Source organism: Diabrotica virgifera, chromosome 5 (assembly GCF_917563875.1).
Source record: "Diabrotica virgifera virgifera chromosome 5, PGI_DIABVI_V3a".
Classification (NCBI taxonomy): domain Eukaryota; kingdom Metazoa; phylum Arthropoda; class Insecta; order Coleoptera; family Chrysomelidae; genus Diabrotica; species Diabrotica virgifera.
Genome location: NC_065447.1, coordinates 233,326,460 through 233,353,668, shown reverse-complemented (window position 1 = coordinate 233,353,668; position 27,209 = coordinate 233,326,460). Strand labels below are relative to the sequence as shown.

General features: G+C 31.8%; 1 protein-coding gene across 1 annotated transcript in view; it reads right to left on the bottom strand.

Moving 5' to 3' along the window:
• The window catches only part of LOC126885591 (uncharacterized), an 88,774-nt gene that overhangs the window by 25,634 nt on the left and 35,931 nt on the right, over positions 1-27,209 (bottom strand). The window contains exon 2 of the mRNA XM_050652189.1: positions 11,905-12,137. Coding sequence (XP_050508146.1) covers positions 11,905-12,137 — 233 coding nt within the window. The remainder of the gene's footprint in view (positions 1-11,904; positions 12,138-27,209) is intronic.

Genomic DNA, 27,209 nt, shown 5'->3' with positions numbered 1-27,209 from the left:
GAAGCAATGCCTATACCTATATCTCCGTGGAAAAAAGTTATAGGGCAAGAAACAAAAATGCTACTTTCCGTGTTTTTTTCTTGCTTTTCTTTTGAATATATTTTTGTAAAAAAAATATTTTTGACTTTAAAATGTGATATTTCGATAGTAAATTTAACCTGGAACAATTTTCCTGTAGACATTTTTGTACTAAAGGTGAATAGAACTCACTCTAATTCGCTCTGTGCCTAGGGACTAATTCACCCCTTTCTTCAAAACGCACCCCTTTAAATGGTAGCACTCCGCGGTTTTTTCATACATAGAGGTCCATTGACTCTATAAAACAATAAAACCCCGTTAACGTTGTAGTTCCTTTCTAAAATACATAATCAATAGCCTAATGATCAAATATCGATATACAGTAAGGTCTCATTTTATGCGGTGGATACGTTCTACAGAAAAGCGCATATAAAAAAATCGCAGAAAAAAATACTTTACTTGCATTGAAAAAGTATATAGGGATACGTTCTGTAGTTTTCTAAAATCACATAAAATGGTGGACGTTTGTCCAAATTTTTTAAAAATTATATGTGTTTGATGTTTTTTTTTCTCCATTGGGCCAAATAAAATCTTAAAGAAGAAAATTAATTTAATTAAAAACGCAGACTAACTTACTGTATATGATTTTTTAAGTCATTCTGAAAACACTTTTACATATTAACGCCGTAACGCTCATCTAAATGGTGGATGATACGTTATTGTCAATCTGTACTGGAACCAAAAAGCAAAGGTTAAAATCGAAAATGTTGAAACCGAAACCATAGAAATTAAAAGAGGTGTTAGACAGGGTTGCGTGTTGTCTCCATTGCTATTCAATCTGTACAGCGAAGGTATTTTTAAGGAAGCAATATCAGAGGAAGAACAGGGTATATCAATAAACGGAAAAATCTTTAACAACATAAGATTCGCAGACTTCACCGCTATTTTGGCAGACAGTCTAGAAGCACTGCAACGATTAGTAAATAGATTACATCTAGTCAGTATAAAATATGGACTACAAATGAATGTTAAGAAAACCAAGTTCGTGATTATTTCTAAGCAACACACAGTAGGAAGGCTAGATATCGAGGGGAAACAAATACAAGTAGAAAGAGTAAATACCTACAAATATCTGGGAGCCTGGGTAACAGAAAACAACGACTACGGTAGAAAAATCAAGACACGCATCGAAATTGCAAGAAAGGCATTCATAAAAATGAAAAAAATGTTTGTTAATCGAGACCTTTCTCTGGAGCTGAGAATAAGAGCCTTAAGATGCTACATGTTCTCGACTTTATTGTACGGAATGGAAAGCTGAACACTGAAAGTAGACAACACAAAGAAGTTAGAAGCATTTGAGATATGGTGATATAGAAGGATTCTGAAAATACCATGGATCCAACGAGTTACGTTACGAATGCAGAGGTGCTTAGAAGGCTACATAAGGATTGCGAGGTGATAAATAACATCAAAACAAGAAAGCTGGAATATTAGGGCCACATTACTAGAGGTGCGAAATATGAGATATTACGGCTCATAATGCAGGGCAAAATTAAGGGGAAAAGGTCCATAGGTAGAAGAAGAATTTCCTGACTGAGAAATTTAAGAGAGTGGTATAGTTGTAGCTCAGTAGATCTTTTCAGAGCCGCCGCCAATAAGGTACGGATAGCTGTGATGATAGCCAACCTCCGATAGGAGAAGGAACTACAAGAAGAAGAAGAGCCTAACTATATGCGGTTCTATGAAAACTTGCGATGATTAATTTCTGGCAGTCAGTTTTTCTCAATTCTCTAAAGATTACTGATAGACAAATATTTGCCTAAAAATTATTTATTTATGACATAGTTTTTTTTAAGAATAAAGGTATGATTTACATTACATACATATTAAACAAATCTATTCTAACGTTCTTGTAATTTCTATTCATTCATGATGTTGTCCTTCCCATTTTTTCTTTATTTACCGCTGCTCGAAACAAGAATATATTTGTCATATTAACAATATTACCAGTAAACTGTACTACTTCTACTATCGGTTTACAGCGTTCTTCGATGCTTGACGATTTCTCTTTCCTCTAGTTCTTTTTCAATTCCCTCCCTCCAGCTTCTTCTCGACCTTCCTCTTTTCCTTCTCCCTTGTGGTGTCCACGCCAAAATCTGTTTAAGAATCCTGTCATGTGGCATTCTCTGTCCATGGGTAGATAGCCGTACTGTATTAGTTGTTTTGTTTTATGTCATCAATTATTGTATGTGTGGCTCCCATCATTTCTCGTATTCTCTCATTTGGTATTCGATCTCTTCTTGATTTGCCTGCTGCTCTTCTCCATAAGTCCAGAATTATTGAAGATCCAGTTCGGTACAACCAGATCTATCTCCAGACGAAATAAATCAATTTTTTATTACAATCGCAGAGAATATAATTACATCCCTTCCCACTATTAATAACGATATCCTCTTCAGTTACAGAAACTATCCTTCCCCGAGTAAGTCCTTTTGTTTCCGACCCGTTGTGGAAGATGAGATCTCTCAAATAATTAAATCTCTTAATAATTCCAATTGTAAGGACGTTCACGAAATAAATAGCAAAATTTTAAAAGAAACTTACCAAATAGTTTTAACACCTTTCACTCATCTTATTAACTTAATTTTATCAACTGGAGTATTTCCAGAAGCACTAAAGTACTCAAAGGTACTACCTATCTATAAAAAAGGTGATTCCTCGAAAGCTGACAATTACAGACCCATAAGCATTGTTTCTACATTCGGGAAAGTGATTGAAAAGGTGATCAAACAACAATTATATTCTTATTTTGAGTCTAAAAGTTATTTTAGCAACTCGCAATATGGATTCAGAAGTGCTCGTTCTACTACAAACGCGGTATATAATATTGTGAGCGAGGTGATTGAGGGGCTTGAACGTGGCAATCGCATAGCAATTTCTCTCTGCGATTTGTCGAAGGCTTTTGACTGCGTTTCACATGACATTTTGCTCCACAAATTAAACTATTATGGAATCAGAGGTATCCCTCTTAAGCTTATCTCTTCGTACCTATGTGGTAGACACCAGGCTGTAGTGTCTAAAGGTTATCTCTCCGATTTTCGACCCGTAAAACATGGAGTCCCACAAGGTTCGGTCTTGGGACCTCTTTTATTCATTATATATGTCAACGATTTGCCTCATTTCATATCTCCGTACAAATCAGTACAATTTGCGGATGATACGACATACATAATATCAGGTAATAAAAATGAGGATTTAAAAATGGCTTACGAGGAAGTCTCTGATAAATCTAGCACATGGTTTGCTGCGAACAAACTAAAACTCAATACTGAAAAAACGCAGGACTTGATTATATCTGCAAGTGGTTTACATGGCGATCCAGATGACAAAGACACTGCTAAACTATTAGGAATAACCATAGACAATCGATTGAACTGGTCGGCTCATATTTCACAAGTAAAGGCGAAGCTGTCTAGTTCATTGTTTCTTATTCGTCAACTAGCAAGGGTTGTCAACTTTGAGACATTGAAGGTGACATATTTTTCTTTATTTCACTCACACCTAAGCTATGGATTAATCTTATGGGGCAATTCAACAAATGCTCTTCAAATTTTCAGAATGCAAAAGAAAGCTATCCGGATTTTAGCAGGGGTTAGTTATCTGGAACATTGCCGACCTCTCTTCATCAAATTAAAAATTATGCCGCTACCTACTCTGTTGATATATCAAGTTCTGACTGAAATTCACAGAAAAAGGTCCCATTTAACAAAGCAGTCTGATGTTCACGTTCACAATACGCGATACTCTCACTATTTACGAACAAATCGCTCTAGATTGCGTCTTTCAGATAAAAATTGTCTTAATTATAACTACTACAATATTTTACCAAAAGATATTAAACAGCTAAGCTGTAACAGTTTCAAAAAAGTAATAAAAAGGTATCTGTTGAAACATTGCTTTTATTGCTCGGAAGAATATATGACTCATTGCAGAACATCTACTGAAATGCTTACCGTGACACAAAATATTTTTTGTTAATCTATATTCTTGTTTGTGATACATATTTATAAGTTGTGTTTTATATTTCTGTTTTATATACCTTGTGATTTTATATACCTTGTAATTTTTATATTCCTTATTTTGACTTTGTAATTTTGACTTGCTACAAACAATTTTTTTTTGTAAAGTAGTTAAATAAATCTATCTATCTATCTATCTATCCATTTCTGTTACTAGCAACATTTTCTCTGTTGTTTCTATGGCCACACTTCACTGCCATATGTGATTATACCAGTGGCGTGCGGTGACTTTTTCGAAAGGGGAAGCGATTCAATAAGGATATAAAAATATTTTCTTAAGGGTCGAGGGTCGAGCAACTTTCCACCTGATAACACTATGATGCGCAGGGGCTCTCTATCAGCAAAGTACTTAATTATGTGCGACGTCCTGCGTACAAGGACTCACACACTAAATCCGTGACGCGTGAATGCGTGAGGCACTCTATTCCCGCTATTTCTAGTGACTATTGACCTATCATTGATCTGTATTGCTAGCTCGGGCCTTGAGTCCTCGCGCCGGGCTTGGTTTTCTAAAGAAGAATCATATTTAAAAAAAATATATACTCCGAGGCATTTTCCACAACACACAACTTTCACTAAAATGACACTTATTTATACTCGAGGTCTATTCTCCTATCAACTTCTGATAATTCTTGAATGCAGTCTTTTTTAATGGATAATAGGGCTAACTTTCAAAGTCTGTCTTCGCTTGTTGAATTTCTTTTAAACTCTTAATTTGAAACTTTTAATGCATCTTAATACTGCTAAACTTCGTTCAACTGATGGACTTGTGGCTGGGATAGTTAGTAGTACTAATTCTCACAACTTGACCACTTCACACAGCGACTTGTTTAAACCAGTAGTTATAAAGAAATCCCAGATTTCTGGGTATTTCTTTATCATTCATGTGAGTTGTTTCATAAATGATACTTAACTGAGAATGCAAAGCTGGGATATCAAAAAATTTTCATTATTTAATCGTAATGACATAAATTCCTCTGTGGGAAATTTTGATGAATTATAATTAGAAATATTAAGATTATATATAATTCTACAAATTTTAAATCGTTAAAATTTTGAAAGTCATTTGTTGTAGAATATTATCAAAAGGTCTCTTTGTTTCCTCTGTTTTCTCTGTCTCTCTGTTTCCGAAATTATCAATCTTCATTATTTTTCTTTCATGTTCAAACCCCATATGTTCAGTTTTATCCCAAATATTTTTAAACTGCTCTCGTTTTTTTTTAATTATCGTATTAATAAAGTCATCAATTTATCTTATACAAAATGCAATACCATTTGATTTCTGTAAAATGTCAAATAAAAGGTCAGTAAAAGGAAATATCTCTGCAAAAAATTTAAATCGAAATATTCTTTAAGCGAATGTATGTAATACCTAAGCACCCCTTAGCAGCAGTAACAGTCGGAGCATCTCACTTTCGGGAAGGCGATACGACGAGCGCTTCCATGGCATACCAAAATTCGCGCAACTAGTGGCTGCGGTCATTGAACCCTGACCAATTTTAAAAGGGACAACTGCATGACAAGCGGCGATTTTGAGATGCGCTTCTGCCAGGAGTTGACCAAATAGTTGAATTGTGTGCATATTGAGTTCGTTCGTACGCGATTAATTTTTAATATTTTTCAATGCCTATTGGCTAGGTAATATGTAGATTATTTGGATTAGGGAAAAAATTTTATTATTAAATATTAATTATTAATATATTTTCTTATATCGACGAATAAATAGGGAAGCGGCGCTTCCCCCGCTTCCATGGACCGCACGCCTCTGGATTATACTTTTAAGTATGGTATGGTATATGAGCTGTTCACAGAATGCCGTTCATCATAAATATGGCTTTTCTACCTTGTATGTTTCTGTCTTTTATAGCAGCAGCGAGTGTTCCAACTTGTGTTATCTTCATGCTCAGGTACTTGTATTCATCACAGTGTTTAATTTCTACTCCATAGTTTAATGTAATATACTGATTTGTTCATTTAATACACATGGCTTCAGCTTTCTTAATGTTGACTTCGAGACCCGATTTGTTATATATTCTTCTTTTAGCTTCTGCATCATGTAACTCAAGACATCATGATCCTGAGGAATTAGAATTTAGTCATCAGCGAAACATAAAGTGTATAGTGTTGTCTCGTCATTGAGAGGGATTTTGTAGTGAGTAAATTGTATTTTTATCAAAAAATCCTCCAAAAATATCTTCATGTATGACTCCATAGTGCGCCTCCCATATGGGGGAAGGGCGCACGCATCATAAAGACGCTTGCGCCCTCCCGAAAGAGTCATAAACTTGATACCCATACAGCTAATTTTTGCAGGATTGTTTTATACAATTAACTGGTAATATTGTCCAACAAATTTTTAAGGGTATTTCAGTTGTCGGACACACCAAAGCTTAGAAACCTCGCCCGCTCCCAAAAATTTTCGAAATTAGAAAATTTGTCCGACTTGACATGAATCACTGAATAAACGAAGTCTCATGAGAGAGGTAATATTGTTTATCGCCAATTGTCAATAAAGTCGTTCATTATTGTACCCATGTGCCCTCATTTGCGGCAGTAAAATAACACTTTATTGTACTGAAAGAAGAATTTTACTTTACCTGCCGCGATTGATCAAATTAACCGAGATTGAATGTAAGTGGTCGATTGCAGTAATCGAATGGCAAATATTTGAGTGAACTTAAAATTTATTTACTTTAATTATTAAAAATATTGTACACAATTTGCGATATTATCAATTAAATGTATGTCCAAAAGTAAAATTCTGTAGTATTTTGTAATTATATTCATATAAAATAAATTAAAACTTTACCGATTTAGTAATTCTTCAATATTGATAACTATCGATTAAAAATCGAAAGCGACCATCTTGCAAAAGTTATCTGTCATCACTGTCACGAAATTATTATGACGTCTAAAATTTGAAAAGTTCTTAAATTGTAAAGTGTAAGTAAGTTAAAACCACGTGGTATGTACCACGTCAGTAAAAACTCTTTATCCTCGCTCATCCTCACTCGCTTACGCTCGCTCTGCTCATAATATCAGACTCGTTCGATAAAGACTAACTTTACTGACTTGATACATAAATAACTATTTTTAAGTTTGGGATCAAGACCTGTTAATATAATCCGTGAAGATCCAAAAATAGTCCTGCTTAGCAGTTTTTCCTAGTTAAAACATCTTGGTTGGTAGTAATTATTTTCGAGATTAGATATTATAAAGTAGAATATCTTCAGAACGACCCTGGTATAAAAGAATTTACATAAAAGTCGGATGTCTGGTAAAACGTAGGAGCAAATAACATGCAAAAATAATACAGTAAGTCCTAATTAAAGAAGAATATTGTTCAAAAAATCAATAAAACTCTTGGTACACATGCGACTAAAGCATCACGTATTAAGTATAGTGTAGTGGAGGAAAAAGGCATATGCAATATTCACCACAGGGTAAAAAGTGGTATAACGGTATGAAAGAGGTCATGTCGTCAATAAATATTTCACGTGAAAAATAGAAAGAAGTTCGTGGTTACTCCGCATCATAAAAAGGAACACATTATGCTTTGTTTCATCTTGTAAATATGTTAGTCTCTATTCCCGATTTTCTCTCGTAATCTCCTGATTAGTGAATATGTCGTCGCTTCTTTACCGGAAGTGCTCAAACATCGCTGAAACTTAATTATACACTAGGAAACGTTGCTCGTGTAACCCACATCTACCTTCATCTGGGAACTTTTAACTTAATAAAGGTTTGATCACCCTCTCTTTCTAGTTCATATTTAATGTTCAGACGAAGTCAAATTTAATGAAGTAAAGACGTAACTTCACAACTACGAGGGCGGGTCAATAAAGCCGTGACTTTTTGAATGAAACACATAAAAGTTATGTAATGTTTCAACATAGTCTCCTTTGAGTTCTATTCACAGTCCTGTCTTTTTTTCGGGCTCAGTTAAGGATGATCTTCAGTTTATTGAAACACCAATAGCACTTAGCAATTTTATTGATATCGACTGACACCAGGGTAGTATAACCTACAACCCCGAGAGACCGTTTGATGTACTGGTATGTTGCTTGTACGCGAATTAGTTGAAGACTCTATTTGATGCTACATATTGACTCTAGTGAATAAAGTTAAAGGAACCTCTGGCCTAGCTGAAGTGATTCTTGAGAATAATTCTAAAATGTATTATCTCTTGTTGGCAACATGAATTGGGTCATAGCCCACACGCCAAAAATAACAAAGGTTTTTAATTAGTCAGCTAAAATTATGTCCATTGCCAAAATATTGTTTATAAATTACAACAATTAAACAAATGAAATATCCCGCACATGTTTAAATATGATAACAAATTGGTTGATGTGATATACAGGGTGATAAAAATATACTGTTAAATATCGGATACGAATAATGAATGTTTGGTATTTAACAGTCCAATGTGTCTCCAGTTTTTTTATGCCTTCCAAAAATATGATTTGTCGATATAAATATCATTTGCTTGTGAGATGGTTTCGTCACTGGAGTCAAATCTCTTTCCGCCGATTAATTTCCTTAAGTTTGGGAACAAGAAATAGTCACTCGGGGCTGGATAATGGGGCGGATGAGGGAGCAATGTTTCTTCATAGATTTTTGCCATGAAAACTGCACATGTATGCACCCTTGCATTGTCCTGGTGGAAAAGAACCTTTTTCTTGGCCAAATTCGGACTTTTTTTTCAATTCCTTATTGTATTGACCCAATAATAAGTTGATATAATATTTGCCATTGATTGTTTTTATTGCACGTGCTTATTGACCTGCTATTGTATTTTACCAGAAACCAAATAAAAATGAGCAAAATCCATATAATTACAAAATAATTAACATATTTTTACATTTTAAAACCCAGACATGCAAGACGTAGAATAAATTTTACACCATAAACATGTATTTAATTTAATTTAATTTAATTTAATTTAATTTAATTTAATTTAATTTAATTTAATTTAATTTAATTTAATTTAATTTAATTTAATTTAATTTAATTTAATTTAATTTAATTTAATTTAATTTAATTTAATTTAATTTAATTTAATTTAATTTAATTTAATTTAATTTAATTTAATTTAATTTAATTTAATTTAATTTAATTTAATTTAATTTAATTTAATTTAATTTAATTTAATTTAATTTAATTTTATTTAATTTTATTTAATTTAACTTGTACATATGTGCGCATTCTTTCTCTTGGTAATAGTCTGAATTTACTTTCAGTAAATAAGTTTAAAAGTTTAAAAAAGCATAGAAAATCCTGTAAAATACGAATGTCTAAAGTTACGTTGATTATTTCATTCATAAGGAATTCTGATCAATAGAAAGCTACAGAAATAAAAATTAAAGTGTTAATTTTTGTAATAATATCCCGTCGTCAAGCATTACGTCAGATGCCCTTCGTTTCTTCGTTACTATGTAAAAATGAACATTCAGTGACATTAATAGCAATTAATGTTTTACAACTTGTCACAAAGAACACCAAGGAACACGTTTAGCAAATATTCAGGTGAATATATCAATAAAATATTGGGTAAAATAATTTAAGAAGACAGTTTTATTCATGAAATAATCTCAGCGAATTACCCTCGATCTCTAAAATTATTATCGACTTCGTCAAATTAAAAACTGTCGTGAAATTAAAACTGTCAAAGTGTCACTCGGAAAACAAATCGATAATTTTAGAGCTCTCGTGCAATTACTACTGATAATTTGTTGCTCAGTTATTACAAAGATAGCTTTAAAAGTCGATTTTTTGAAAATTATTAATATCTTTTATTATGGGGACAATATCACAAATATTCGGCTATAAAAATTTCTAGAAGTTTCACTTAATATTTATTGCAAAATTTAAATTTTTAGAGATATCTCGTTGCATTTATATAATATAGTACATTATAAAAAGGAATTAAGCAGTTAATTTGAGAATTGTTTATTTCACCAAGTAATTTGTTTAAACAATTTAAAATAAATATTTATTTAGCAAAATTTTACTTCTCTCGAATTATTATTAGTAGACAAGGTTATGAAATGACAGGTACATTAAATATTTAGTAGGTATTACAATTATGAATAATATCTTATACAATATATACGGGGTGTCCCAGACTAATTTATCCAGGCTATATCCCTTAAACGAATAGAGATTTTCGAATGGGACAAAAACAGGTATATTCCATTTGTAATACACTTTAATATGGCGTAAAAAAATCATCCCCTAAATATTCATCCCTTAGTTACAAACCCTAACTTTATTTTTTTTAATAGCACCCTGTACATTATTTTATAGTTTTGGATGTGGTCTTTTATCATCTATTTAACAGATTCTTTAAAAATAAAATCGGTTCGTAAATAATCAAGAAAATATCAGTTATAAAGGTAAATTAGGTAATTAAACTCAGGTTTTAAGGTTTTTACAATGAAACTACTCTACGGTAGTGAAACGTGGACAGTGAACGACAACATCCGTAGTAAAATTCAAGCATGCGAAATGCGATATTTACGTGCGGTATCCGGGGTGACCAGACGTGATCGTATAAGAAATGAAGACATACGTGAAAGGTACGGTATTGGAAGGACCTTAGACAGACTTGAAACGAAACTGTTACCATGGTTCTGACATATGCGAGAATGAGTGAAGGTAGAACTGTAAAGAGGGTATGGAAAGCGGCATCCGACAACAAACGACGAAGAGGCAGGCTAGCAAGAACGTGGAACACAAATATTGGAAAGGCTTGCGAAAAAAGAAATATTGGGTGGAGAGAAGCAGAAAGACTAGCTACTGACCGAAAGGCATGGAGACGTCTGATTTCTCCACTTACCTCGACACCGTAAGGTACAAGAGGGCGGCTTACGTAAGTAAGTACAATGAAAATCACGATAAACGATCAAATGGTGTATTTTCGTCTTTTCTATACAAAGTCTCAAGACGGAGCGCAGGGGCTGGTTTGTTCCACAGTTTATTTTTTTTATTTTTGTTATGTGTCCCAGACTAATTTATCCAAGCTATATCTCTTAAACGAATAGAGATTTTCGAATCGGACAATAATTGATATATTCCCTTTGTAATACAATTTAATTTGGCGTAGAAAAAATCATCCCCTAAATATTCATCTCTTAGTTACAACCCCTAACTTTAATTTGTTAATAGCACACTGTATATTTTTTATAGTTTTGGATGTGGTCTTCTATCGTCTATTCAACAGATTTCTTAAAAATAAAATCGGTTTGTAAATACATAATATTTAGGGGATGGGGATGATTTTTTCTACGCCATATTAAAGTGTACATATACAAATGGAATATATCAGTTTTTGTCCCATTCGAAAATCTTTATTCGTTTAATAAGAGATATAGCCTGGATAAATTAGTCTGGGACACATAACAAAAATTTAAAATAAACTGATATTTTCTTGATTATTTACAAATCGATTTTATTTTTAAAAAATCTTTTAAATAGACGATAGAACACCACATTCAAAACTATAAAAAAAGATACAGAGTGCTATTAAAAAAATTAAAGTTAGGGGTTGTAACTAAGGGATGAATATTTAGGGGATGATTTTTTCTACGTCACATTAAAGTGTGTTATAAATGGAATAGACCAGTTTTTGTCCTGTTCAAAAATCTCTATTCGTTTAAGAGATATAGCTTGGATAAGTTAGTCTGGGACACTCTGTATTTTGTTCAATCAAGACGTAGTAAAAATCGCTCTTCAATTTATTTTAAGTATCTGAGTTAATTCTACTTAATTTTCCACATGATTTGTGTCATTTGTGTCAACTCACCTGTGTTTCTGGTCCCCTTTCGGTATAGATGAAATCCCAATTATCTACTTTGATGCTGGGTCGGCGGCCCAACACGTGATGCCCTCCGCCGCGACGGAGATTATCGTCGACGCCTCCGCAGTCATCGTCTGCGTTCACACCGACGCCCGTCTCCTCGATTCGCGCTAACGCTAACACGTGGAATTTTTGTACCGATTCCTCTAAAGACGTGGGCGACTTCAAAGGAGGCTCCTCTGAAAATAAGAAAAATGATGTAATCCAATTACCTTTGTACATTTTACAAATATATACTTAATCATCTTACATAATGATAGATACTTGTTTATACTCAATTTCTGTGTCGAACGCTACTTTTATTAAGAATTTAAGATGTTAAACGCCGCGCGCCGTCTACACTCTCGCCGAAGTCGATCGAAGTTCAACAAGTACGAGAGTGTTCAATTCAATTCGATTTTATTTCCAAAGAAGAATTTTGTACATTGTAATTAACAATAATATTATATTTAATATAATGCACCCACTTCAGGGAAAAAGCACACTAGGCAACTTAATACCTGTATTGTAACCTTAATCCCTGAAGGTGTACAATCCAATTGTACAATTTTAAACAGTAAGTACTTGTGGCTGGTATAATTTACATACTCTATGATTGACAAAATACAATTGAAAGTGAGAGGAGAGAAGACCTAATCGGCATGGCGCAACTATATTTACTAGAAGACAGTTTGGCTAGAAAATTAATTTTTAGAAAATGTTGAATTCAATTGTTTTAGTTAATATCATATTTTTTATGGTTCTTTTAAACTGTTTATAATTTATTATTGTTTTTATATTTTTTGGCAATAAATTAAATAGAGTTGGACCATAATAAAATAGTGATCGTTTTGTAATTGTCTTGCTGAAAAATGGTACTTTAACCAAAAGTTGTTGAGTTGTCCTTGTATACTTTTGATGTTGATTTATTTTTAACTTACTTGAATTGGAAAATACCCAAATTAATGATTGCTGTATATAAATAGTTGGACACTCATTTGTTTTAGCTCTTTATATAAAAGTGACGTGGAAAAAAGTTTACTTTTTTTAAATATTATTTTAAGAAGTGTATTTTGAGCTGTCTGTAAAATATGTAAGGTATTACTAAATGTACCACCCCAAACAACAATACAATATCGTATTATAGATTCAATCCAAGAGTTATATAGGATACTCAAGGTTTTTTTTGAGAGAATGTCTCTTAATAAGTAAAATTTAGGCATTAAGGATCTAATTCTTTTTGCAATGTGTGCCACATGCTCACGCCATCTCAGATGCTGATCAATTATAACTCCTAAATATTTAATAGATTTAGTTTTTTCTAAAGAGGGACATGGACATGCCTGCACACTGTTGCAATCTGAACTATGAATTTTTAAACTAATATTAGTTGGCTGATCAGACATAGTGGGAGAAAAAGTAATAAATTTAGTTTTTTTTTATATTCAGACTGAGCAGATTGTGGTTAAGCCATAACTGTATCTTACTTATGCCAGATTCAGCTGTTTTACATACGCGGTCCCATGTTGAATCTTTAAATACTAAGACTGTGTCATCAGCATAGCATAAAATTCGCCCTGAAAACCCATGAATTTCGGTTATACTATTAATGTACAGTATAAATAGAATCGGACCTAGTACTGTTCCTTGGGGTACCCCAACAGTAATCTCTTTAGTTGAGCTAATACAATTACCTATTTTGACTTTTTGTGTTCTTTGAGATAAATAATTACTAATAAGATTTAAAGCTATACCTCTTACCCCATTTTTATATAATTTGTTTAGAAGAATCTCATGTGATATAGTATCAAAAGCTTTAGCGAGATCCAGAAAAATTGCTAGACATTTATTTGATTCTTCTAGACATTGTACTGTTTGATCAACAAGATCGATTATAGCTTTCTCTGTGTTAGCTTTTTTCACAAATCCAAATTGCCTTTCGGTTATAATTTTATATTTATCAAAGAATGTAATTAGTCTCTTTTTGAGAGATTGTTCAAAAATTTTCGAAAAACTATTAATGACTGATATAGGACGGTAATTGTCGACTTGTTTTTGATTACCGGCTTTGAAAACAGGTGTTACAAGTGATTCTTTCCATTGTGTTGGGATTTTACCTGTTGTATAACAGAGATTAATGATATGAACTAATGGAGAAGCAATGTGCACATGAATATTTTTAACTAATTTCGAAGTAATTACGTCTGGTCCTGGCGCACTATTATTTTTTAAATTAGATATTAGTAAAATAATTTCATTTATATTTACAGGTTCCAAAAAAATTGATGATTGTAATTCTATGTCTCTTTCAAAACCCGGTGGTAATGTAGTTTGTGTAATACTATCAACCATTTTTTGCCCAATACTTGTAAAATAATTGTTAAACATATTTGATTTCTCAATATTATTAGTTATTTGAGTTCCTTGTGTATTAATCAACGGAATATTTTCAAGTTGATTGTTTTGTTTACTTTTGCAACCTGAAATGTCACCGTTTGTTTCATTAATTTTAGCTTTATAAAAATCATTTTTTGTCTTTTTAATTAGATTACTTAAGTGATTTCGATAAGTTTTATATTCTTTGTCTAGTTCAATAGAGTAGTTTTTTAATAGTTTTCGCTTTAGATTGTCTCTAGTTTTAATAGACACTATTAAACCAGAACTAATCCAGGGTTTAATTTTTTTACATTGTTCTTTATTTTTTCTTTTTATAGTTTTTGTTGAGTTTATGATGAAATTATTTAACTTATTTATAAACTCATCATAAACAATTTGCGTTGTATTACTTGAATATAAGTCATTCCATGATTCACCGGACAATTTTACGTTTAATTGTTTATATTCTATTATCTGGGCGGTATCGTTTAAATTGGACAGCGGTTTATCATTTTCAGTATTAAAATATACAAACGGTGTATAATGATCTGTCATATCAGTAGTAAAAATTACAGGATCAATTCTAAACGAATTTTGTATTGCGCTATTCTGTCTAATAAATATAATATGGTCTAACGTAGTACTTTATTTTTTAGTTACTCTTGTAGGTTTATTAATATAAGAAGTATAGCCAAACATATTTAGCATATTTAAATATATAACTGTTTCGGGAGAGTTTTGATTTTGTAAGTCAATATTGATATCACCTAGATGTATTTCAATATCCATCATTTGAATTTGCGAGAAATATGATTCTAAATCATTAATATAAGTATCAATTTTACTAGAAGGTGATCGGTATAAGGCTGTTACACCAAATGAATACTTAGAATAAGTAGAATTTAATAAATATGTAACTCTAAGAAATTTGTTATCATTTATTGATATTACTTTAACGTCTGCAATAATTGAATTTTTTATGTAGATGGCAACACCATCACATATATTTTTTTTAGAATCATTATAAAACAGATTATATCCAGGAATATTGTAATTGCTTACCTCAAAAAGATTTCTCGTTTCAGAGAGAACAATTAAATCAAAATATTTTTCCATAGTAGCTACATATATGGTTAATTCATCAAGATGTTTTCTGAGCCCACGAATATTAAAATGAACAATACCCATACCTGATAGATTGTCCGTGTCTCTCTCACCAACAAACTGTTTCATATTACTAATAATATTTGTATCAATTGTTAAATTGTTATCTAGTAGATTAAGGAATTCAATCATATAATTTGTTTTGATGGCATGCTTAATTACCTCCAGCTAGGCCAACTTATAATGAATTTAGACAAGAAGCCTTAATTATTCATAATATATTATATTGTAACTAAAAACCTAAAACAAATATTACTCTTTAACATAAATTAAATAACTTCTAGTGAACCATCATAACAAACTCAACAACAATTACTACGTAAATACTTTTTCCAGATGAGTACAGTCTTTTAAACTAATAATTTTATTATCTTTTTGTATGTATATTTTTCCATCCATAGTCCAAACGTTTTTTGCGCCCACTTTATTTATTGCCTGGTTTAATAATTGCATGTTCGTAGCACTTAGATCTTCTCTAACAACGATGCCGGTACCCTTAAATACTTTTTTCCTGCATAAATTCTCTTTTTCATTTCATACGTTGTTAACTTGAGAAAAATTCCTCTATCCTTATTCTGTTGTTTTTGTCCAACCCTGTAGCATACTTCAATATAATTAGTTATATCGATATTTATTTTTGATTTTAAAAGCTTAATAATTTCGTCTTCTACCTTCTCATTTGATTTTTCTTTTAAATTAAAGATTCTGAAATTAAATTTTCTATTTGCCTGATCCAATATATTAATTTTTCCTTTCAAATTATGATTATCCGTTATCATATCCGATAACTCTTGGCTAACCTGCTTTATAGAATTTTGATGTTCACTTTCCATTATTTTTATCTTATCACTTAAGCTGTTTACAGTTTTTTCAAGCTCATTTATCGTTTTTATGGTTGCCTCGGTCACATTTGTAGTAATAATTTTTAAAAATGATTCAGATTTGAAAGCACTAATTACTGCTGCTTGAACTGCTTTTTCAATTTCTTCTTTCATTTCTCTAGTTACAACCATTTTATATAGAAATTAAATTCGATGATTTACAAATGACCAAACTGTAATACTAATATGACTTCAACTGATTTCACTGTTAAATTGTTGGGAGCACGGGCAAAGCACGTCTACTCGCTATCACACATCACTCGACCAATTACCATCACTTATTGATCTAGAATGGTCTAGTGTAGAATGCCACCTTGTGTAACTTTGCTTCACTTCGTTCTACTTCCATTCTCTGTCGGTCTGTTCAAAGGAACCTTTATCGGTATCGCACCGCGCTTTGACGGTATCGCACTTCGAACGAGTGCGTAGAGAGGGTACTTCGGACTTCGGTCAACTTTGGCGAAGTAACTTCGCCGAGAATGTAGAGCCCGTTTTAAAGAGATATTTTATTTCACATTTAAAAAAAACAATTTTTAAAATTCGATGTTGTTTAGAACGCAATAAATTTTATATATGACGGTGTATACAGAGTGGGCCAAAGAAAAGAGTCCATCTCAATATTTGGCAGTATTTATTAGATTTTAAGGAAATAAAAAAATAGGTCAATTTTTTATCTAAGGGGGACACATTGTTACGGTACATACATCTGTCATTTGTCAACCCCCTCCCTTCCACTTCCCCACACCTTATTTTTAAATAGGGAATAGGGGTTATGTGCTAGCTCATTTGAAAGGTTATTCAATTCTCTATTCCAGGGCTTCCCAAACTGTGCGTCTCGACGCCCTGGGGCGTCGCGTTGTTGTCCCAGGGGCGTCGCGTGTCAGCGCGGACTTTTAATACAGAAAATATATTTATCCGATTTTAAATGAGTATAAAATATATGTATTAAAAATAAATCAAATAAAGAATATAACATCAAGTCGGTAGACCCTTGAATTATCCGAAATTATTCAATCCGAAAATTATCCGATGGTCCACGAAAAGTATATAAGGATATCCTGTAATTAGCAGATAAAATTACTGGGTTTCAGAAGAAGTTACTCTTATGTAAAAGAAAATTAGAAGATCAAGACATTGACTGTTTCCCTGCTTTACAAGGTATTCTACAAGAAAAATAGATAGAAATCCTCGATCCCTCTTTAAAAAATATGTTTACACAACACATGTCATCATTGAGCGAACACTTTAGAAATATTTTCCCGAAGATCAGGAGCAATATTACCGGGACAGAAACTTTTTCCAGCCATCCACACCATCGATACTTTCAACAGAAGAACAACTGAAAGAATTGTCCTGTGATTCCCTGCATTAACCTGCATTAAAGGTTTTATTACCATTTGCGAATTCGTACTTGTGCGAAACGGGCTTTTCTGCAGTTGCAGTAATTAAAAACAAGTACAGATCAAACATACACTTAGAAAAAGAAATGGGAGTGGAAATTTCCAAACTGGAGCCCCGGTTTCATAATCTGTTCTCAAAAAAGCAAGCACATTACTCACATTAACTCAGTGGTTTCCAACCTTTTTGTACCTGTGCCCCCCTTAAAAACCCAAAAATTGTTGCGCCCCCTTAATTTTTCTAACAGTCTTATTTGATAAACTCGACTGATACTATAATTTATTTAATGGGCTACAAAATAGTATACCAACAATATCATGTAAAAATATACAAAAAATAATAATAAAATTTGCTTTTTAATAGTATTAACCCTTTTTGTAAAATAATTTTAAGACATTTTGTTACAATTTCCTAATGGTAACAAACAATTGTAACAGCTACAAGCCCGCTTGCAACAGTCTCGCGCCCCCGTAGGGGGCCGCGCCCCACAGGTTGGAAACTACTGCCATTAACTAGTCAGTTACATAAATAAATATCCCTTTTTATTTTTGTGCCATGTTTTGATTTCGTTCTTAATTTCTAATAAAAATTATAAATGTTCAAATAGTGTTTTTGTTATAATTATGATCTGTTACTAGGCTAGTACTAAAATTGGTAAGTATTATTGGGGTTGGGTTGAGGGGCGTCGCAAAAAACAGCAAAGTCCCAAGGGCGTCACAGTACAAATAAGTTTGGGAAGCCCTGCTCTATTCAGTAATATCAATATTTACAGAATTATTTATACAGGGCGTCCAAGAAAAAAAATTAAATTAATTGACACAAAAAGAAGAATGTATGTAATTTATTTAATTCAAAATACATTCTACTGCTGTCACAAAAAAAAATGTTTTTTGATAAATAGACATTGCTTTTCGCTTAATTTCAATGTTCAAGCTCCACCCATCTGCCTCTTGGTAGGGTGAATATTGAATTTAAACAACAAACAATTTTTTTTCTGTTTTCTTTCAGCACTAGAATGTATTCTGAGTTAAATAAATTACATACATTCTTCTTTTTTGTCCATTAATTTAATTCAAAATAATTTTTCTTTGACACCCTGTGTAAATGATTATGTAAATGTTAATATTACTGAATAGAGAATTGAATAACCTTTCAAATGAGCTAACACACGAGCCCCATTCCCTATTTAAAAATAAGGGGTGGGAGAAGTGGAATGGAGGGGGTTGAAAATGACAGATGTATGTACCGTAAAAATGTGTCCCCCTTGGATAAAAAATTGACCAGTTTTTTATTTCCTTAAAATCTAATAAATACTGCCAAATATCGAGGTGGACTCTTTTCTTTGGCCCACTCTGTATAATAATAAATCTAAGAATCGAAGAACTATACCCAGACGCCAACATAATAAAAGAAATAAAGTCCATAAGACTCCAATGGACAGGACACCTCAGAAGACATTCTGATGAAAGAACAGTAAGGATGGTACGGAAAGAAGTCCCAACTGGAAGAAGACCTTGAATCCGGTGGCGGAAATAATATAGCAGGAGACCTGAAAGCTATAGGCGTGGAGAACTTGATGGAGATTGATCAAGACAGAGAAGAGTGGAGGCGTGTTGTTGAGACGAAAGCCGATACTGTGTGATAGGACAAATCCTATACAATAAAATATGGCGTGTAAACAGCAAAACGTACGTCTTGTCGAATAGAAAAATGAAATCCACGTATTGACAAAACGTACGTTTTGTCGTACGTTTGTTATGACCCAGTGACCCACAAAACGTACAAGAAAACGTAGCGTGAAAACGGGCCTTAATACTCGAAGGTTGTTTAAATTATCATCGCAGACGCGAAATTTTTTATTCATTCCTGAATTTTAGATATGTAGGGAATCTCATCAATCTGCCAGTATAACAGTATGGTCAAAGCGAAGATCAGTGGAATATGTGCATTTTATCAATGAAATTCGATATTTTTAAGATATTCCAGAAGCCGCTACAGATAAAATGTTTTAACAACCTATTAATTATTCAGAATTACTCGACGGATATTATTACAGTTAAAATAATTAAGACGATAACCGGACAATAATGATTTAATGAGTGAAATTTGAAGTTTTTTTACTTTAATGACAAAAAGAGCAAGCCCATTAGCAGAACCCAATTAAAAATTATTTTGCACATCACAGTTGAAACAATATTTCAATATTTGGTTGAAAAATCTCATTTTTGTTGGCAAAAAAAATATATTAATTTGTTTGGACTAAATTACAGTTGTGTTTATCTTAAAAAGGATATGTTACTATCAACATTCACACAGTGTTGCCAAACTGAATTTTGTTATTTTGGGTGTAAATTTTTCCACGGATCTCCGAGGGTACAATACCAGAATTTTACTCGGTACAGGCGATTTTTTAGTATGTTTTTGAGGTTAAAAGTATCTTTGGCAGTAGTGTTGTTTGGTAATAGTATGTAGTCAATGAAATAATACAAGATAATGAAGTATTTGCCGGCAAGTTATTCTTCAGGGATCTAGTTGCAGTATGCCCGTAAACAGGGCCCCCGCAAGGCTGATTGGCGCCCGCGTGCGGGACATATTTTAGCGCCCTTTAAATCTACTATACATATAAAACTAATAAATATTTTTGAAAAATTTCAACCCAGCATGAAAGACTACATTATTACTGAGGCCGAAAGTCCCTGAAAACTTCTATAATGTTTATTTTAATAAGTGAAAATAAAAGAGAAAATTTAGTGTGATTTTTAATAATTGCAAATATTTAATTCGAAAGAAACTTTTTACTTATTTTTAGCGGACTGTCGGCCCTCGGCAATAACGTTATCTTTCATTCTGCGTTTAAATTTTTAAAAAATACTTATTAGTTTTCTCAGGACTCGAAAAAAATGAATACATACATTTAAAACACTTTGAAAATTTTGACAGGCGACATTTTGTGCCTTTCCCCTTAGGTTTTTGGCAACATTAATGAAGCACCCTGCATATTAAATTAAAAATATACATTTAAGTAAATAAACAATAATATTTTATCATTTCAAAGTTTTCAAACAAATTTTATACAGGGTGTCTACATAACTAGGAACCATATGGGAAACTGTTTTATTATTAATTTTACCAGAAAAAGTTATTCTTCATAAAAAGTTCTGCATTGTCTAGAACTCAGAATGCAACCATCAAATATCAAATTTTATGAATCTTATACGAGGTATGTCAAAAAATATGAATTTCGGTCAAGAGCAAAGTACGTTTAGTTTTCACAATATTGAAAAGTTATTATGAAAAGTTGTTAAGCATTAAAAACTATGTTTCTATATGCAATTACATCCTTGTAATTGAAATATATTGTGATCTAGAAAGGTACTTTACTTTTTATCGAAACTCATATTTTTTACATATATCTCATATAAAATTGGAAAAAGTTGATAGGATTTGATGGTTGCATCTTTAGTCCAGAAAGCCACTGCGCATCCGCTAGGAAAAATATTCTAATTCGGATTTTTTGCACAATCTTACTCAAAAAGGACTCCTTTTAACAAATTTCCATGTTGCCAGGACCAAAAGGTGGTCAAAAATTTTTTAAACGTTTTTTTTTTGTTTTTTTCCTAAAATTATTTTTATTGCATGGAAAAAAGTTTTTTTAGGTTTTTTGGATCATTCCAAACAGAAAAAGTCTTTAGTGACTTTTTTCCAAAAATGATAGTTTTTGACATATAAGCGATTAAAAATTGAAAAATTGCGAAATCGGCCATTTTTAACCCTCAAAGACTATGTGAAAAACTGAAAATTTTAATGTTGCCAAGGTAGGTAGATATTCTTTAAACATCGATTGATGAAATCCCGAAGAGTTTTTTGCAATACAATATTCAAAACTGCTTTGTTTTTTAATTGCGAATCAAGCGTGCGCGACACTATTTTCCACCGACAGTATGGTGCAAATGAAAGGAATAAATTCGTTATTTCGAAAATCGGCGACTTTAAGGAAAAATCCCGAAACAGATCGATTTTTATTTTTAAGTTATGATATTGTGGCATATATGGTATACTAGTGACGTCATCCGTCTGGGCGTGATGACGTAATCGATGATTTTTTTAAATGAGAATAGGGGTCGTGTGGTAGCTCGTTTGAAAGGTTCTTCAATTATCCATCAAGTAATGTAAACATTTACATAATTTTTTATACAGGGTGTCCTTCTACTTCTTTTTTGTCAAATAATTTAATTTAATAAAAAATTTTTGGGCACCCTGTATAAATAATTATGTAAATGTTTATATTACTGAATAGAGAATTAAAGAACCTTTCAAATGAGCTAGCACACGACCCCTATTCTCATTTAAAAAAATCATCGATTACGTCATCACGTCCAGATGGATGACGTCACTAGTATACCATATATGCCACAATATCATATTTTAAAATTAAAAATCGACCTGTTTCGGGATTTTTCCTTAAAGTCGCCGGTTTACGAAATAACAGAATTTATTCCTTTCATTTGCACCATACTGTCGGTGGAAAATAGTGTCGTGCACGCTTGATTAGCAATTAAAAAACAAATGAGTTTTAAATATTGTATTGCAAAAAACTCTTCGGGATTTCATCAATTGATGTTTAAAAAATATCTACCTACCTTGGCAACATTCAAATTTTCAGATTTTCACATAGTTTTTGAGGGTTAAAAATGGCCGATTTCGCAATTTTTCAATTTTTAATCGCTTATATGTCAAAAACTATCATTTTTAGAGAAAAGTCACTGAAGACCTTTTCTCTTTGGAATGATCCAAAAAACCTAAAAAAAACTTTTTTCCGTACAAAAAAAATAATTTTAGGAAAAAAACAAAAAAAAACGTTTAAAAAATTTTTGACTACTTTTTGGTCCTGGCAACAAGCAAATTTGTTAAAAGGAGTCCTTTTTGAGTAAGATTGTGCCAAGAATCCGAATTAGAATATTTTTCCTAGCGGATGCGCAGTGGCTTTCTGGACTACTTAGATTTTAGACCATGCAAAGCTTTTTAGAAAGACCTTTTATCGTACATTAATTGTACTTTTCAACAACGCCCTCTTCATTTATTAGCAATAGTGATAAGTCTTTTATTATTAATAATTACCCCTTTTCAGTTATTACAAATAATGCGATAACTCTTTTATTATTATTAATTAATTAATCAATAACACTAAATAGTTATCGCATTATTCGTAATAAATGAGAAGGGCGTTGGGTATCTGTAATTTTAGAGAGAAAAATTTCATTTAAAAGGATTTAATTGCATATTAAAACATATACATAGTTTTAATTAATTCCAAACAACTTTTCATAATAATAATTTTCGATATTGTGAAATATAAGGTACCCTTGATCGAAATTCGTATTTTTGATACTCATAAGATTGACACAATTTAGTTTTTAGACTATGCAAAGCATTTTATGAAGAATACATTTTTTTCGTAAAATTAATAATAAAAAAGTTTCCCATAATATGGTTCCAAGTTATGTAGACACAATGTCTTAATTATTTTCTTTTTTTTTCAAAATAAATTGTAAATTATTTTGGGTTTTATTAGAGGAAACCCGATTATAATCGACTATTTAAAATGAATTATTATTAATCTATGCAATGATTATGATACCATTTTTACAATTAATTTAATTTCCACACCACTTAAAATAACAACAAATAAAAAGATTGTCCAATATTTTTTACACGAAAACAAAAGTTTAAAATCAGGGCAGAACAAACCCAACGGATATTGCAATAATAGTCGTAGTCGTAGGTAATTATTAACACCAATATAAAATAAAATTTTAAACCATTCACTGCAGGAAACCACCCCTTCACCAGTAACAGTTTATAATGTTTATGCCTAATAAACCCATAGACAAGAAGGGAAAAGATACTCAAGTCAAACACATAATCATAATTCATAGAATATTTGTTTACTTAAGGGCAATTATCATAAATTCGAGTAAAAGATTGACTTTATATGAGTAAAACTGCTTGATCCAGCAAGTTGTGTTTTTGTTGGAGTAAAACTGTTAAGTTGGGTTTTATGGGTGTTAATTTATGTTTCTACTCGTCAAGGGGTGTGATTTGGTGTTTATTTGACTATTATGAGTGTCGCTTTAAATTACAACATAAATCGATTGGATGGTATGCCAGGCGTAATTCAATCTACTTTAGAGAAAAAAATTAGGAAGGAACAACAAAATATTTTTGACACAATATTTAAGTTCAACATTTCAGGACGAGAATAATTTTTTCAGTAATAATACAATATTTTGAAAATTGTAACTAAAAAATGATTATCTCATTTAAAATAAATATTTCTTATTTACCAAACTGGTTTGGCGCCCCTTTGGGGTTACGCCCGCGTGCGCTGCACGCGTTGCACGCCCGGTTACGGGGGCCCTGCCCGTAAAAAGTGTTTTTGCCATCTATGAAGTTTTTTGTGAAAGCAGCGCAAACTGTAAGTTATAATAATTCTTTGTTTCGTTTTTCTTTTTTACTGAAACAAATTACTAGAAGCTGAATGGTGATCAATTTCCGTATGGCCATCAATATAAAAAAGAAAATATAATTATCCTTACTTTTATTGTTTTTCTACATGTACCCAGTGCAATGCAGTGTTAGTGTCTTTTTTTTTAAGGAATACATCACTTAATTTTCTTTGCATGTTCTATCATCATTGTTTTTTATAAAAAAAAAACACTGATTATGCATGTACAGTTTGTACAGGGTTATTCACTATATTTTGACCCCCCTGTAAACTGCTTTATTTACAGAATTAGAAAAAAATGTAAAATACAAAAGTTGTTCGATTTTTAAATTAAGGTTTTTTGACATATATATCATACTAGTGAGGTCATCCATCTGGGCGTGATGACGTAATTGACTATTTTTTCAAATGAGAATAGGGTTCGTGTACTAGCTCATTTGAAAGGTTATTCAATTCTCTATTCAGTAATATAAACATTAAGCTAATTATTTATACAGGTTGTGCAAAAAAAAATTTAATTAAATTAATTGACAAAAAGAAGAATGTATGTAATTTATTTTTCCACCTACCTCTACCGAAAGTATACTTTTCCGGACCTGATTGTAGGGAGCAAAGTTGTACTTTTCCTCCCTAGGGAGGAAAATATTTTTCCTCCCTAGGGAGGAAAAGTAAAAGTGACGTCATAATATTTCATTCATGAAATATAACTTACTGACGCCCTGTATAATATCTATTTTCTATTACGGAGTATCTATACATTTTAACGTTTATTTATAAAACATCCTATATTTTGCAGAATGGTAAAAAACAGTAAATTGTTATTTTGATTTAACAATGTTTACATTAATAATTTGACTTATATTTGACAGCTGACAGTTATATTGTACCTACTTGTTGTTTTAGTTCTAATAAATTTTGTTGGTTAGTTACATAAATAAATTAAGTAAAAATGACAAAATTACTTGTTATTTGAGGAAGGTGGAAAAACCATATGTATAACATGGGAGTAAAGTGCCTTTTCCTCCCTTGAATGATTACTGCCCTCCGCTACGCGTCGGGCAGTAAACTTCATTCTCGGGAGGAAAAGTTACACTTTCCTCCCTTGTTATACAAATAGCTATAATTCAAAATATCTTATACTCCTGTTAGAAAACAGAAATAAAAGTTTATTGCACAAATAAACATTGTTTTTTGCTTATTCAATGTTCAAACTGCCAAGAGGCAGATGGGTGGCAGTTTGAACATTGAATTTAAGTGAAAACTAATGTTTATTTGTTCAATAAACATTTATTTCTGTTTTCTGACAGCAGTAGAATGTATTTTGAAATAAATAAATTACATGCATTCTTCTTTTCGTGTCAATTAATTTAATTAAATTTTTTTTCTAGATACCCTGTAAAAATAATCATGTTAATGTGTATATTACTAAACAGAGAATTGAATAACTTTTCAAATGGGCCAGCACACGACCCCTATTCTCATTTAAAAAACAGTCGATTACGTCATCACGCCCAGATGGATGACATCACAAGTCTTATATATATGTCAAAAAATCATAATTTAAAAATCGCATAACTTTTGTGTTTTACATTTTTTTTTTTCTAAATAAAGCAGTTTACAGAGGGGGTTAAAATATAGTGAATAACCCTGTACATTTTAAAAACTGAAAAAACCACAAGCATTAATAAAAAGTGATTTACAGTAAATCCTTTTGATATTTGTATAATTAATTCATGTGCACTACACATTTTAAGCGGAAATGTTTGTTTGCCTAGCAGTATCACCTTTTCTGCTCAAGCTCAACATTAAAAATTTTTTAAGTCGAAGAAAAGTCTCTTGACTTGTTATTGCTTCGTCTAGATGTTACTCTTCTACTTAAACAAAATATATTAGCTATTATGCATCTTGTTTTGGGGGGCCATTTTCAAATGGATTTAACACTCAATTGTCTTTACATAATGTACTGTCTCTTTCCGAAAAATATATTAGCTAAAAATGTGTGTATAAGTCAACATAATTTTGTAGAAATACTTTTTTATGATTTTCTTGCGGCAATAATTCAAGACAAGATAATTTCACATAACATAGGAAACATCTCAAAGGAGCATGACTGAAATACCACAAACCACATCGGCAGCTCTCTCCAACTATGCCAAATTGAGTTCAAATTCCGTTTATTAGGGTACTTTACTCTAAGAATAAGAATTTAATTTATCATTTTTTATCCTATATTAGCTAAATGGGGCTAAAGTATTCAGGCTAACACGAATGAAAAAGTTGGAAAATAGGGTTGATGAAAATATGAAAATTCATAGTAGTCTTGCAATTATATGCGCAATATCTTTTACAAAATGGTTATGACATAAAATTTTAAAATACTAACTGATTTTTTGAAACTAAATAAAAAGGCAAATAATTACAAATGACAACTCTAGAGTATTAGTCGTACTTATTATTTCTGTTTGATAAACGCTCCATAGTTGTAGTAATGATAAATACATTGATAAGTGCTAATCTGGCAAAATAACGCAAAAGATGGAAAACATAAATACGTTGTGAAATAAAAAGAGATGAAACTAGTAGAAGTGGAAAAGTATCCATAGCAACCTATAAATTTACATTACATTATATTACCCACCTTTAAACGTTAGCTTAAGAGCTAGTTGACTTCAGTTATAATAATTATATGTATGACGTTTAGTATGAAGTTTGGTAATAGTTATTTATGTACCAAGTCAGTAAAGTTACTCTTTATCGAACGAGTCTGATATTATGAGCAGAGCAAGCGTTAGCGAGCGAGGTGAATAACAGACGAGTTCTATAAAGAGTCTTTACTGACGTGGTGCATACAAAATTTTATCGCCAATCATAAAAAACATTAACACTTACTTAATTACATCCTAATGAAAAAAGAGTGTGTGTACTTGGTACGCACGTAAGACATTATA